At 42.7% G+C, this 13,265-nt stretch overlaps 1 protein-coding gene across 6 annotated transcripts in view; it reads right to left on the bottom strand.

The window, feature by feature from the left end:
* Positions 1–11,741, bottom strand: part of LOC139385008 (diphosphoinositol pentakisphosphate kinase 1a) — a 50,765-nt gene extending 39,024 nt beyond the window's left edge. For all 6 annotated transcript variants that reach the window (XM_071129976.1, XM_071129977.1, XM_071129980.1 and 3 more), the window contains exons 1-5: positions 11,589–11,741; positions 4,864–5,483; positions 2,741–2,936; positions 2,204–2,294; positions 1,626–1,711 (exon numbers count right to left, since the gene is read on the bottom strand). In XM_071129976.1, the coding sequence (XP_070986077.1) occupies positions 1,626–1,711; positions 2,204–2,294; positions 2,741–2,936; positions 4,864–5,019 (529 nt within the window). In that variant the 5' untranslated portion in view covers positions 5,020–5,483; positions 11,589–11,741. The remainder of the gene's footprint in view (positions 1–1,625; positions 1,712–2,203; positions 2,295–2,740; positions 2,937–4,863; positions 5,484–11,588) is intronic.
* Between the last annotated feature and the right edge of the window lie 1,524 nt (positions 11,742–13,265).

Below are 13,265 nucleotides of genomic sequence, written 5' to 3'. Positions count from 1 at the left end.
TCCTGTATGAATTTAAGTATGCTCTCTCTAATTCTCTCTTTCTTTCTCTCTCTCGGAGGACCTGAGCCCTATGACCATGCCTCAGGACTACCTGGCATGATGACTCCTTGCTGTCCCCAGTCCACCTGGCCGTGCTGCTGCTCCAGTTTCAACTGTTCTGCCTGCGGCTATGGAATCCTGACCTGTTCACCGGACGTGCTACCTGTCCCAGACCTATTATTTGACCATGCTGGTAATTTATGAACATTTTGGCCATGTTCTGTTATAATCTCCACCCGGCACAGCCAGAAGAGGACTGGCCACCCCTCATAGCCTGGTTCCTCTCTAGGTTTCGGCCTTTCTAGGGAGTTTTTCCTAGCCAACGTGCTTCAACACCTGCATTGCTTGCTGTTTGGGGTTTTAGGCTGGGTTTCTGTACAGCACTTTGAGATATCAGCTGATGTACGAAGGCCTATAGAAATACATTTGATTTTGATTTGTTCTTTTGCCCGTCTTAATCTTTTATTTTTATTGGCCAGCCTGAGACATGGCTTTTTCTTTGCAACGCTGCCTAGAAGGCCAGCATCCCAGAGTCGCCTCTTCATTGTTGCCATTGAGACTGGTGTTTTGCAGGTACTAATTAATGAAGCTGCCAGTTGAGGACTTGTGAGGCGTCTGTTTCTCAAACAAGACACTAATGTACTTGTCCTCTTGCTCAGTTGTGCACCGGGGCCTCCCAATCCTCTTTCTATTCTGGTTATAGCCCGTTTGCGGTGTTCTGTGAAGGGAGTAGTACACAGCGTTGTACGAGATCTTCAGTTTCTTGGCAATTTCTCGCATGGAATAGCCTTCATTTCTCAGAACAAAAAGAGACTGACGAGTTTCAGAAGAAAGAAAGATGCTCTAGATACTCAACTAGTCTAAAGAAGGCCAGTTCTATTGCTTCTTTAAACAGCACAACAGTTTTCAGCTGTGCTAACAATTGCAAAAGGGTTTTCTAATGATCAATTGGCCTTTTCAAATACTAAACTTGGATTAGCTAACACAACGTGGCATTGGAACACAGGAGTGATGGTTGCTGATAATGGGCCTCTGTACACCTATGTAGATATTCCATTTTTTTATTTTATAAAAAAAACATGTAAATAACATTTCCAGCTACAATAGTCATTTACAACATTAACAATGTCTACACTGTATTTCTGATCAATTTTATGTTATTTTAAATGGACAAAAAATGGCTTTCCTTTCAAAAAAACAAGGACATTTCTAAGTGACCCCAAACTTTTGAACGGAAGTGTATGTATTTCTATCAAAACGTTCTAAAACATAGTGCCCTGCTGAACACGCCCAGTTATCTTCGAACCCTAATGACTGATTTACACTACAGGGCCGAGAACAAGAACTGTACTGGCTCAGTTATTTTATTTTCACATTGTCCTTTCCAGCAGAGTTCCAGCAACTGTGGTGGATGGATAACCAGGCCAGCCCAACACAGTACAGTACAGCTTGGCTCAGTATTGTGAAAACAGTACAAAGTTAAGAGTGACAAGAAAGCTATAGCACCAGTAGAGGCGACAGGGACAGAATATTGACCATTCCTGATGGGACAGTCAACGCTTGACCTATGGGGAACACACACTGACCGTCTGGTTTATCTGGGTCGCGGTTCAGCACAGCGTAGCGTGGCAGATCGATGCCTTCCTGCTGCAGGATACGATATACCTCCCTCCTACAAAACAGACAAAACATAACATTCAGCATTCAAGTGAGAGATAGTCAGCCATCTCACTTAACATGAACGCTGTATATCGAAGGCAGCACACATCACCACGTGACACCAGTCCAAACAATGCTGGTCACACATCACCACCAGTAATCACCATAATATAACATCATACGGTCCTTATTCCACATAAGACCTCCAGAACAGCACAGTATTAACCATGACGCTCTGTGATAGCTACACCCCTCTATACAGAACGCTAGGGTTGTCCCGATACATGGAAAATATGGTAAATATTGTGTCTTATTACTTGGATAATAAACACGTGACTCTGGGTAACAGAATAAGGCCGTTTGTTTCCCAACATCAGGACTGTTTTCCTCAAGAAATAAAGTCTGCTTCTTGTTTTATTAGCTTGCCATGATACTTCTAAATCAGAGTATTGTGATACTGTTGTCATGACAACCCTACAGTATGCATCTCTAGTTTTGGTTGTACCTGTCCTGTATGTAGTACTGTGTGTTCAGGTCATTGATGAGCAGTGGGTTTCGGAGATTGGCGTAGCTCACTGCCTTGTCCAGCGGGAATCCTACAAATTCAAATGCAACACCAACTGTTAGCAAATCCTATACGCAGGCTACACAGTATGTGTAAACTTCGCCAGGGGCAAGAATGGGACACATTAATGAAGACAGACAAGTGAAAGAAATTGAAATGAGTGGGCAAACATTGTTCAAATGGGTTTCTCCAACACTTTGCTAAAATCAATGGTAGCAAATTTAGTCACATTAGTCAAAACAGGCTGTTTGTGGTGTCAGACAGAATTACTCAAGATGGGTTGAAGACGAGTAATGCTGACACAGCGTGGTACGAGAACGGGCTGTCTGTGTGTGTGTATGATGTAGTGTGCATGTGACTGTGTTTAAATATGTGTAATCACTTTTTGGACTATAGAATAATGGGTGGGGTAATTAAGTTGAATACAGTTATTTCATCAGCGAACAGAGTTGGTGTGTGTGTGTGTGTGTGTTCCACCTTTGGAGTGGAAGGAGACGAGGCAGTCACACAGGGGCCATTTGTCCACGGGCTCGTTGAGAATGACGTCCTCAGGGAAGATGACCACAGTGATGTACTCAAACCTGCACAGACGCTCCAGAATCTGGGTCATGGGCTTTGACTTGGACTTCTTCATCATGGAACAGATGCCCACCACGATCTGTCGCTCCGGAGGCTGAGGGGGGGGGGGGAGATCACTTTATTGAGTTAGGCTACTTTGTCTATTGACGACAGTCTTGAGTAGCTTTACAACCAGTCAACCAACTAGTCAATGAAATGGTTCAACAGTTGTCACAAAAGTGCTTTACAGTTGAGTAGTCTCATGATGTCTTACATGATCTTGTGCTGTGGAATTAGCCCTAATATCTGTAGCCTCCATTGTGATGGTATCTACAGTTGAAGTCAGAAGTTTAAATACACCTTAGCCAAATACATTTAAACTCAGTTTTTCACAATTCCTGACATTTAATCCTAGTAAATTATTCCCTGGTCAGCTAGGATCACCACTTTATTTTAAGAATGTGATATGCCAGAATAATAATAGAGAGAATTATTTATTTCAGCTTTTATTTCTTTCATCAAATTCCCAGTGGGTCAGAAGTTGACATACGATCAATTAGTATTTGGTAGAATTGCCTTTAAATTGTTTAACTTGTGTCAAACGTTTCAGGTAGCCTCAAAACAAACTTCCCACAATAAGTTGTGTCCCATTCCTCCTGACAGAGCTGGTGTAACTGAGTCAGGTTTGTAGGTCTCCTTGCTCGCACACGCTTTCTCAGTTCTGACTACAAATTTACTATAGGATTGAGGTCAGGACTGTGTGATGGCCTCTCCAATACATTGACTTTGTTGTCCTTAAGCCATTTTGCCACAACTTTGGAAGTATGCTTGGAGTCATTGTCCATTTGGAAGATCCATTTGTGACCAAGCTTTAACTTCCTGACTGATGTCTTGAGATGTTGCTTCAATATATCCACATCATTTTCCTCCTCATGATGCCATCTAGTTTGTGAAGAGCACCAGTCCCTCCTGCAGCAAAGCACCCCCACAACATGATGCTGCCACCCACGTGCTTCACGGTTGGAATGGTGTTCTTTAACTTGCAAGCCTCCCCCTTTTCCTCCAAACATAACGATGGTAATTACGGCCAAACAGTTCTATTTTTGTTTCACCAGACCAGAGGACATTTCTACAAAAAGTACAATCTTTGTCCCCATGTGCAGTTGCAAACCGTAGTCTGGCATTTTTAATGACGGTTTTGGAGCAGTGGCATCTTCCTTGCTGAGCGGTTATGTCGATATAGAACTCGTTTTACTGTGGATAGAAATACTTTTGTACCTGTTCCTCCAGCATCTTCACAAGGTTCTTTGCTGTTGTTCTGGGATTGATTTGCACTTTTCGCACCAAAGTACATTTATCTCTAAGAGACAGAACGCATCTCCTTCCTGAGCGGTATGACGGCTGCGTGGTCCCATGGTGTTTATACTTGCGTACTATTGTTTGTACAGATGAACGTGGTACCTTCAGGAAGAAATTGCTCCCAAGCATGAACCAGACTTTTTTCCCCCTGAGGTCTTGGCTTTTTTCTTGTGGTTTTCCCATGATGTCAAGCAAAGAGGCACCGAGTTTGAAGGTAGACCTTGAAATACATCCACAGGTACACCTCCAATTGACTCAAATTATGTCAATTAGCCTATCAGAAGCTTATGAAGCCATGACATCATTTTCTGGAATTTCCAAGCTGTTTAAAGGCACAGTCAACTTAGTTTATGTAAACTTCTGACCCCCTGGAATTGTGATACAGTAAGTGAAATAATGTCTGTAAACAATTGTTGGAAAAATGACTTGTGTCATGCACAAAGTAGATGTCCTGACCGACTTGCCAAAATTATAGTTTGTAAACAAGAAATTTGTGGAGTGGTTGAAAAACGAGTTTTAATGACTCCAACCAAAGTGTATGTAAACTTCTGACTTCAACTGTAATAGTAATGGAGGTTACCATATCAGGGCCAGTTGTCTAATGTACTTTCATGCGGGTGATTCATGTGTGACATCATGAGGCCTGATGTAATCTTGTGTCGTCTCGTCTCATGCGGTCTCACCGAGTCTGTGTCCTCGTCGTCCTCGTACAGCTCCATGTCGGTCCTCATGCTGCAGCCGTCGTAGTCCTCCAGGCCCTCGCTCTCATCGTCCTCGCAGCCCACGAAGAATCTGGGAGCGCCGCGCTGGCTCTCGCCCGGGCTGGCGGGCTCTGACATCACAATCCCCGGCGGCAGCCCTCAGCGTCCCGCCGCGCCATCGCACACCAACACACCGCCGGGGAGGGCCGCCGATGGAGGCGCACAAGGCCTACTAGGAGCTGATTGGCTGGTGACTCAAGTCTCGAGGTGGGCTAAACTGCTCTGTGGGGTGTATTGGGTTGGGGGTGGTAGGGGGTTGGGTGAGGAAGGGAAGGGGATACAAGAGCTGGTCCTGGGGCAGGGGGGAATGTGTTGAGGGTTAAGTTGTAATAGGTGTGTGACAGACTATGTTAGTCGTAGTGGTGATGGTGTTTCTGGGGTGGGGTTGCTGAGCCTCATTCTTTACTTAGCGGTTAAAGATCTCATGTTTCGGGCCTGGCCTGGGGCTGGGCTTCTTGTGTGGTCTCAGGACTAGTAGGGGTAGATCCAACTATAATGGGACCACAGCCCATTCCTCTATGCTTGTCCAAGATCAACAGAGTCTAGAAATGAAACAGAGAGATTATAGAGGATATTCAATAGCAGGTACCCCAGGGGTACACGCAATGCGGCGAATAAAAATGTGATTCACATGTAAATACAAAAACTATAAAAAAGTTGAAATAGTACTGCTACTACCAGCAGTACTACACCTGCACCTGTCGATGACACAAGTTGTTCTGCTTCCACGAGCACATCCAATGCTAGCATCAGTAATTCAACATGTGAAGGACCAGCTAGCATGGACACTGACAGTTGTGAATCTGATGCAGCCGAAGAGCTACTGCCCCCTTACCAGGGAAAGCACCGAACAGACAATGACGTTAGACGATCGAAGATGCACAAATATGATGAGAACTACATTGATTTGAAATTCACTTATATTGAGAGTAGTGCATTCCTCAGGCACAGCGTGTTACAGTATATGTGCAGAAGTACTATCTCACAACTCGATGAAACCGTCACTCTTGCGCAGACATTTAGAAACAAAACATCCCAATTTGAAAAATAAGCAACAGGTGTTCTTTCGGCGAGAAATAAGATGACTTTCAAGTAGTAAGACATGTATAAAAGCAACAGATACCATTAATAAGAAGGTGCTAGAAGCGTCTTATATGGTGATCTACTGAGTGGCTAGGACAGTCAAGTCCCATACTATTGTGGAGGACTTAATTATTCCTGCTGCTGCAGATATGGCTGGGACAATACTGGGAGAAAAGGCAACAACAACAAATACACAGACAATTCCTTCATCAAACAACACACTGTTTCACGACACATCAGTGACATGGCAGGAGATGTTTTGAAACAATTATTGCTTCGCATACAAGCCAGTGAATTCTATGCGTTACAGCTGGATGAGTCAGACGTGGCGGGCCTGGCACAGCTCCTGGTATGTGTTCGTTACGTTTATGGGTGGTCAATTAAGGAAGACATCCTCTTCTGCAAACCACTGGAAACCAGGACAACAGGAGAGGATATTTTTAAAGTAGTGGACAACTTTGTGACATCAAATGGACATCGGTGGTCAAGATGTGTTGGTATCTGTACTGATGGCACAAAAGCCATGACAGGGAGACATAGTGGAGTGGTAACGCGCGTGCAAGCAGTTGCTCCCGACGCTATTTGGGTATATGGCAGCATCCACTGAGAGGCTCTTGCTGCTAAGGGAAATACGTTTTGGACACTACAGTGAAAATGGTTAACTTTGTTAAAGCAAGGCCCCTGAACTCATGTATTTTCTGCACAACGCAATGATATGGGCAGCGACCATGTAACGCTTTTACGACATACAGAAGTGCGCTGGTTATCAAGGGGCAAAGTATTGACACGTTTTTTAAAATTGAGAAACAAGCTTAAAGTTTTTACTGACCATAATTCTCACTTGTCTGACTGCATGATGGCGAGTTTCTCCAGTCCACTTACTGATATCTGAACAAGAGAGCCTCATCGAAAATTACAACAAGCGGTTCTGTGAAAATTTTATTTAGTCAGAAGCCACTGCCAGATTTCAGGATTGGGCTGCGCTCAGAGTATCCTGCCTTGGCAAATCACGCTGTTAAGACACTGATTCCCTTTGCAACCATGTACCTATGTGAGAGTGGATTCTCAGCCAGCACTGACATGAAAACGGAATACAGGCACAGACTGTGGGAAATGATTTAATGCTGAGACTCTCCGATACAACCCAAAATTGGGTTGTTATGAGCATCCTTTCAAGCACAAGTTACTCACAATCTTTGATGAACAAATAAGGTTTTATATGTAAGATGGTTAAATAAAGACCAAAATGTATTATTATTATTATTATTATTATATTATAATTTGTTCCCTGGTCCTGTAAGAGCTCTTTGTCACTTCCCACGAACCGGGTTGTGACAAAAACTCACTCATTCTTATGTTTAATAAATGTATTGTATAGTGTGTGTGTGGCAGGCTTACAATGATGGCAAAAAACATTTGAGAGTGCGCTGACCCTGGTGCTAGAGGGGGTACGCCGCTGGAGTGCGCTGACCCTGGTGCTAGAGGGGGTACGCCGCTGGAGTGCGCTGACCCTGGTGCTAGAGGGGGTACGCAGCTGGAGGTAGAATGTTTGAAGGGGTACGGGACTATAAAACGTTTGGGAACCACTGGCCCATAGGATTCCCAACAGCATCCATATTACGACCGGGGGGGGAGGGGCTAGAGGCCCAGTTCCATACTGATAATTGCTCTGTAAAACTGGACACTGCGTCCGCGCCCCAGAGTGTGACCAAGCTCATCTGTTAAGAGCACACAGCAGTGGCATGAGGGAGCATCGATTCCCCTCCAAACACTAAATGTTACACCGCCTGCCCTGACATCAGCAAAACCCTGTAATCAGGCGTTGGAAAACCTTAGGAAGAACACATCTGTTGTATGTGTTGTGTGGATGATTTGACATCAGCGCTGAACTGTGGTCGCAGGTCTGTGTCCCATGACAGAGCAGCACTAGCCTACATCGCCGATTACTAAGCTCTCGGTTAGCTGTTACCACTCATTACAACCTGCCACATCATACAGAACTTTGGAAGACAAGCCTCTTGTAGAGACAATATCCAGCCAGTTGATTCCCATCAGGAGAGCTGTTATTCACAGACTGTTACTAATATTCTGTGCCTGGCTGAGTATTATAGAATAGCCTAGTCAGGCTACAAAATATGTTGCCTAATTACTGCACAAAAGCATCTTACATGCCTGGACATGTCAACAACAAAAAACCTAGCGAAGAAAATGGAGAAGCCTAAAACGTGATTACCTACAATATAGGAACTAGGTAGGTGTAGAGGAGGAACTGCAGGTGAGTGTGTAGAACCATTGGCCATTGTCTCTAATTACTCTACCTACTTGAACGATGCTGCATTAAAATCACATCATAGAGAGACAGAAATGTCAACACAAAATCCTGTACTTGCCAGCACTGACTAAATGAAAGCTAGGCACAAACAGAACACTGCTGTTTGATATCTGCCCCCAACTCCCATACAAAGCTCAGTTCTGCTGACTGTGTGAAAGTAGCAAAGTCCATGGTACATTGGCCATCATCACTAATGGTAGGCTAGATGCCGTTACAGTGACTATTAGCCGTGAAAAAGCTCAAAGACAATTTAGGCTATCCATGTGAGTAATGAATCTAACTGAAAAATCATAATGAGAGTTGATTAATCTTCACAAATCTATCAATCTGCACACCAAAGTAAGCCGGTTAACTTCTCTAGGGTAGGGGGCAGCATTCGGAATTTTGGATGAAAAGCATGCCCAAAACTGCCTGCTTCTCTGGCCCAGAAGATATGATATGCTGGTAGATTTGGATATAAAACACTAAAGTTTCCAAAACTGTTAAAATAGTGTCTGAGTATAACAGAACTGATTTGACAGACGAAAACCTGAGAAAAATCCATTCGGGAAGTAGTTTTTTTTGTTGGTTTTGTAGTTTTCTATTCAATGCCATTACAGTATCCATTGACTTAGGACTCAAATTGCAGTTCCTCTGCCTTCCACTAGATGTCAACAGTCTTTAGAAATAGTTTCAGGCGTGTATTCTGAAAAATGAGGAAGTAAGAGCAGTCTGAATGGGTGGGCCCTAAAGTGTCATAGAGCTTTTTCATATGTCCGACCGAGAGAGTGCCTTTCTTGTTTATCTTTTATATTGATGACGTTATTGTCCGGTTGAAATATTATTGATTATTTAGGCTAAAAACAACCTGAGGATTGAATATAAACATCGTTTGACATGTTTCTATGAACTTTACGGATACTTGGATTTTTGGCTGCCTGTTTTGACTGCATTTGAGCCTGTGGAATACTGAAGAAAACGCACGAACAAAACTGAGGTTTTTGGATATAAAGAGACTTTATCGAACAAAAGGAACATTTATTGAGTAAATGAATGTCTGCTGAGTGCAACCATATGAAGATCATCAAAGGTAAGGGATAAATTTGATCTCTATTTCTGACTTGTGTAACTCTTCTACTTGGCTGGTTACTGTTTGTAATGATTTGTCTGCTGGGCTATGTTCTCAACTAATCGTAAGGTATTCTTTCGCCGTAAAGCCTTTTTTAAATCTGACACCGTGGTTGGATTCACAAGAAGTTAATCTTTAAACCTATGTAAAATATGTTTTGTTTTCTGAATTTTTATAATGAGTATTTCTGTATTTGAATTTGGCGCCCAGCAGTTTCACTGGCTGTTGAAGAGGTGGGACGCTAACGTCTCACGTACCCAAGAGAGGTTAAGCCCTACAAGCTGAGAGGGGACGTACCATTAGAAGGATTTTTTTCTATTAACAATCTCTCACACACCAGTCTTGATCTGTCAACAGAGGACAGTCAGTAACACATGGCATCAAATAGTATTAGATTAAAACCCAGGTAAACATAAGGAAAATCCCTTTTACATCTTGGCATGCAGTTTATTTATTTAAACTCTTTCCCTAGTTAACTTAAGGGGATTACCCAGGGCTTTGGAGCTATGGTTTAAACTCCTCTATTACACCTGTTCACTCAGGGCTGCAGGGGCAGCATGGGGTGAGAGCTATTCCTTTCTCTTGGGTCATTAGGCTACACTGGCTAACAATAAGACTCATCTCAGACAAACTTACAAATAGGTTTTATGTACCTGTGCGGTGCATCCAGGTAGAGTCCAATAGAGTTGAAATTTTAAAACAAAATAATCTTTGCTAATTAAGATTTCTCTTGTTCCATATCAATGTCAGGTAACCAAAGAATGTAGCAACTCACTACCTAAATATAAAAACAATCTGATGTTGCTGACTGCACAGAACACTAGTCCTATAAACAGTATGCCAAATTCTAGCCCATGATGTACTCTTAAGGAGCCTATCGTTACCCCTAGAGGGCAGAGGTAGAGGTAGACTGGCTCTGACAGCCAAAAGAGCCAATCACTCCATCTAAACTTGAATCAATTGTCACTTGCGATACAGTCCTAGAACCATAAAGCCCTCTACTTTCATATCAGATCAATTATTTCACAAATGCAAAAAACACTTACTGTGCACTGTTTCAACCCGGCTTTATCAGTTGCAGCCAACAGTATCTTTCAGTAAGTTTGTGGCTGCCTTCGTTACACACAGGTGTTCTGAGCATTCTAGATAGCTAATTAGAACAGGTGGTCCCTCTATCTTCCATATTCACGCAGTGTAACATGGAGATATGCCCGTGTAGGAACACTACACCCCCCCCCCCACACACAAAAAAAAAGGTCTCAATTTAACGTTTTATAATAAAAAAATAAAAAAATTATGTACTCCCCCATACATAAGACATCTTCGTCCAATAACTTGTGTAATGGAACTGAGATTCATGATCAAATTCATGATACTAATAAACATTTACATATTGTCTTTTTGTGTGTGTAAAGAATGTCTATTAAAGCATAACATAAATAAACAATTACATCCAAATGTAAATATGTGTTATTAATATAATGAATTTCGCATCCTATTTATAGGGCTAAGTGAACACTCACATCCTGCATTGACGAGAGAGTTGTAAACGGTTGCAGATGCACAGATGCACGCAGCAGTCTTTCATCAAATCAATGTTACATCTTGCGAGATGTTGATTGTCCTATTCTTTTAAAGCCCTGATATGTCGTTGTGTCAACATGAGGGTTGAACCTCGGCCCTCTTATCCAAGGGGCAGGGAGAGAAGACTTAATTTGTTCTCGGCTTCAAAACCATGATCAAAACTAGCTAACGTTAGTGTGAATAAATCAGAAAGCTAGGTTAGATTAGCTAGCTACGTTAGCTATTTTATCCGAACACCTCGAATAATACTAGCTATAGTTAACTACCTAGGCCATCTTAAATAACAGAGCAATAATAATAATAAATAACATTAGCATCATAGCTAGATAGCTGAACACATAACAGTAACGTTAGCTAGCTACGTTTGCAAGCTAAGCTAAACTAGCTAAGACTGGTAACGCTAGTTAGCTATGTAATCAAGTCTGTATTCATGCCATTTTTGTATGTAATCAATGCCCCCCGTGACTCAGCTAGCTAGTACTCGTAGTCATTAAACCAGATATATAACTGTCGATGATAGTTAAGCAACAAGTTACTTACGAAGTGGCTATATCGTTTTGTTGACGTCTTTTCGCCTCTTTCCCCTTTGACAGCTTTCAAGCGATACCTCACTTCTTCTTCGGTGAAGTTTAACAGCGGTTGGCATCCAATAAATGTTGCATTATCGCCACCTACTACTACTACTTCTTCTTCGGTGGAGATTATCGGCGGTTGGCATTACCGCCACCTACTGTACTGGAGTGTGAGACAGAGAGAAACTAAATCCTATCTGACAGCCCCGTTGCTCTTAAAAAAATTGAAAATATTTGAGACTATATCTAATGACGTTCTACTCAATCCACTCTTTAAAATAATTTCCTGTATCCCCTTCTCCCTCATACTAGATATCAGCCTCTTTCTTTCCCTCTGATACTGCCCACACTGTAGCAATACATGCTTCACGGTCTCTGTTTCCTGGCAATAATCACACTTTCCTGTTGGATGCTTTCCTGTCACATTTAAGTCTTATTTAACCGACTGTGTCTCACCCTTAATCTTGTAAAAAATAGACTCCTCTCTTCTGTCCCTTCCTGCCATCCTCCCCTCCCCGACTTTCCTCTGTACTTGAAATAAATGCCTGCCCTTAGTATATCTATTCCACTGCTCCTGCCATCTCTGCACCATCACTGTCCATATCAGTCTTTTTGCCTCTGCCTTGCTCATTGAAACTACAACATCCCCATTTCTTAGTGCTTGTTTAGCCAGTACATCAACTGCCTCGTTCCCTCCAACCCCACATGGGCTGGGACCCAAGTAAATCTTATCTGTATACCCATCTGTCTAATCCTGCAATGGGTTTGTAGCACCTCATAAGCAGGTCTTGTCTGCTACGTGATCTAAAGGACTGGAGACTCATTAACACTGCACATGAATCAGAGCAAATAACTACTCTTTCTGGCTTGACTTCCTCCACCCACTGCAAGACCAACAGTATGGCCATCAATGTTGCCATATATACAGCCATAGCATCTGTAATACATTTCCTGACTTCCACCCCACATTCCTGCACTACAAATGCTGACCATCTGTTGAACCATCTGTGTAAATGGCCACAAAATCCTGATACACAATATCCAAGGACAGGAGGTGGCAGGTAGCCTAGTGGTTAGAGTGTTGGAATAGTAACCGAAAGGTTGCAAGATCAAATCCCCGAGCTGACAAGGTAAAAATCTGTTATTCTGCCCCTGAACAAGGCAGTTAACCCACTGTTCCTAGGCTGTCATTGAAAATAAGAATTTGTTCTTAACTAACTTACCTAGTTAAGGAAAAAAAAATCATATGTCTGTTAAACAAATCAGATGGCTCAACACTCTTCTAGATCAGCTACTGGAGGTGGGAGTAGCCATGGTGGTTTTACATGAAAAGCTACCGTTGGACTAAACTCCCTTCCATACAGTCCCATCTCCTTTGCCTGGGTATTACCCACCCAAAGCTTGTGTTCTGTCTTTGCTCATGTTCCCAACATGCCTGTAGGATGAGACATTCTTACACTTTCCCACCACTCTCTCAATGTGTTCTGCCCAGGTCAGTCTAGTGTCAAAGTATACCCCAAGGAACCTGAAGGCCCCCACCCTCTCCAAGTTTCTCCCATACAACCTCAAGCATACCTCACCTTCTTCCAGGTAAAGAACACTGTCTGAGTTTTCTCTAGAGAACCTGAATCCCCACATTAATGGC

This window comes from Oncorhynchus clarkii, chromosome 26, assembly GCF_045791955.1.
Source record: "Oncorhynchus clarkii lewisi isolate Uvic-CL-2024 chromosome 26, UVic_Ocla_1.0, whole genome shotgun sequence".
Classification (NCBI taxonomy): Eukaryota; Metazoa; Chordata; class Actinopteri; order Salmoniformes; family Salmonidae; genus Oncorhynchus; species Oncorhynchus clarkii.
This window is presented reverse-complemented; position numbering and strand designations above follow the sequence as displayed.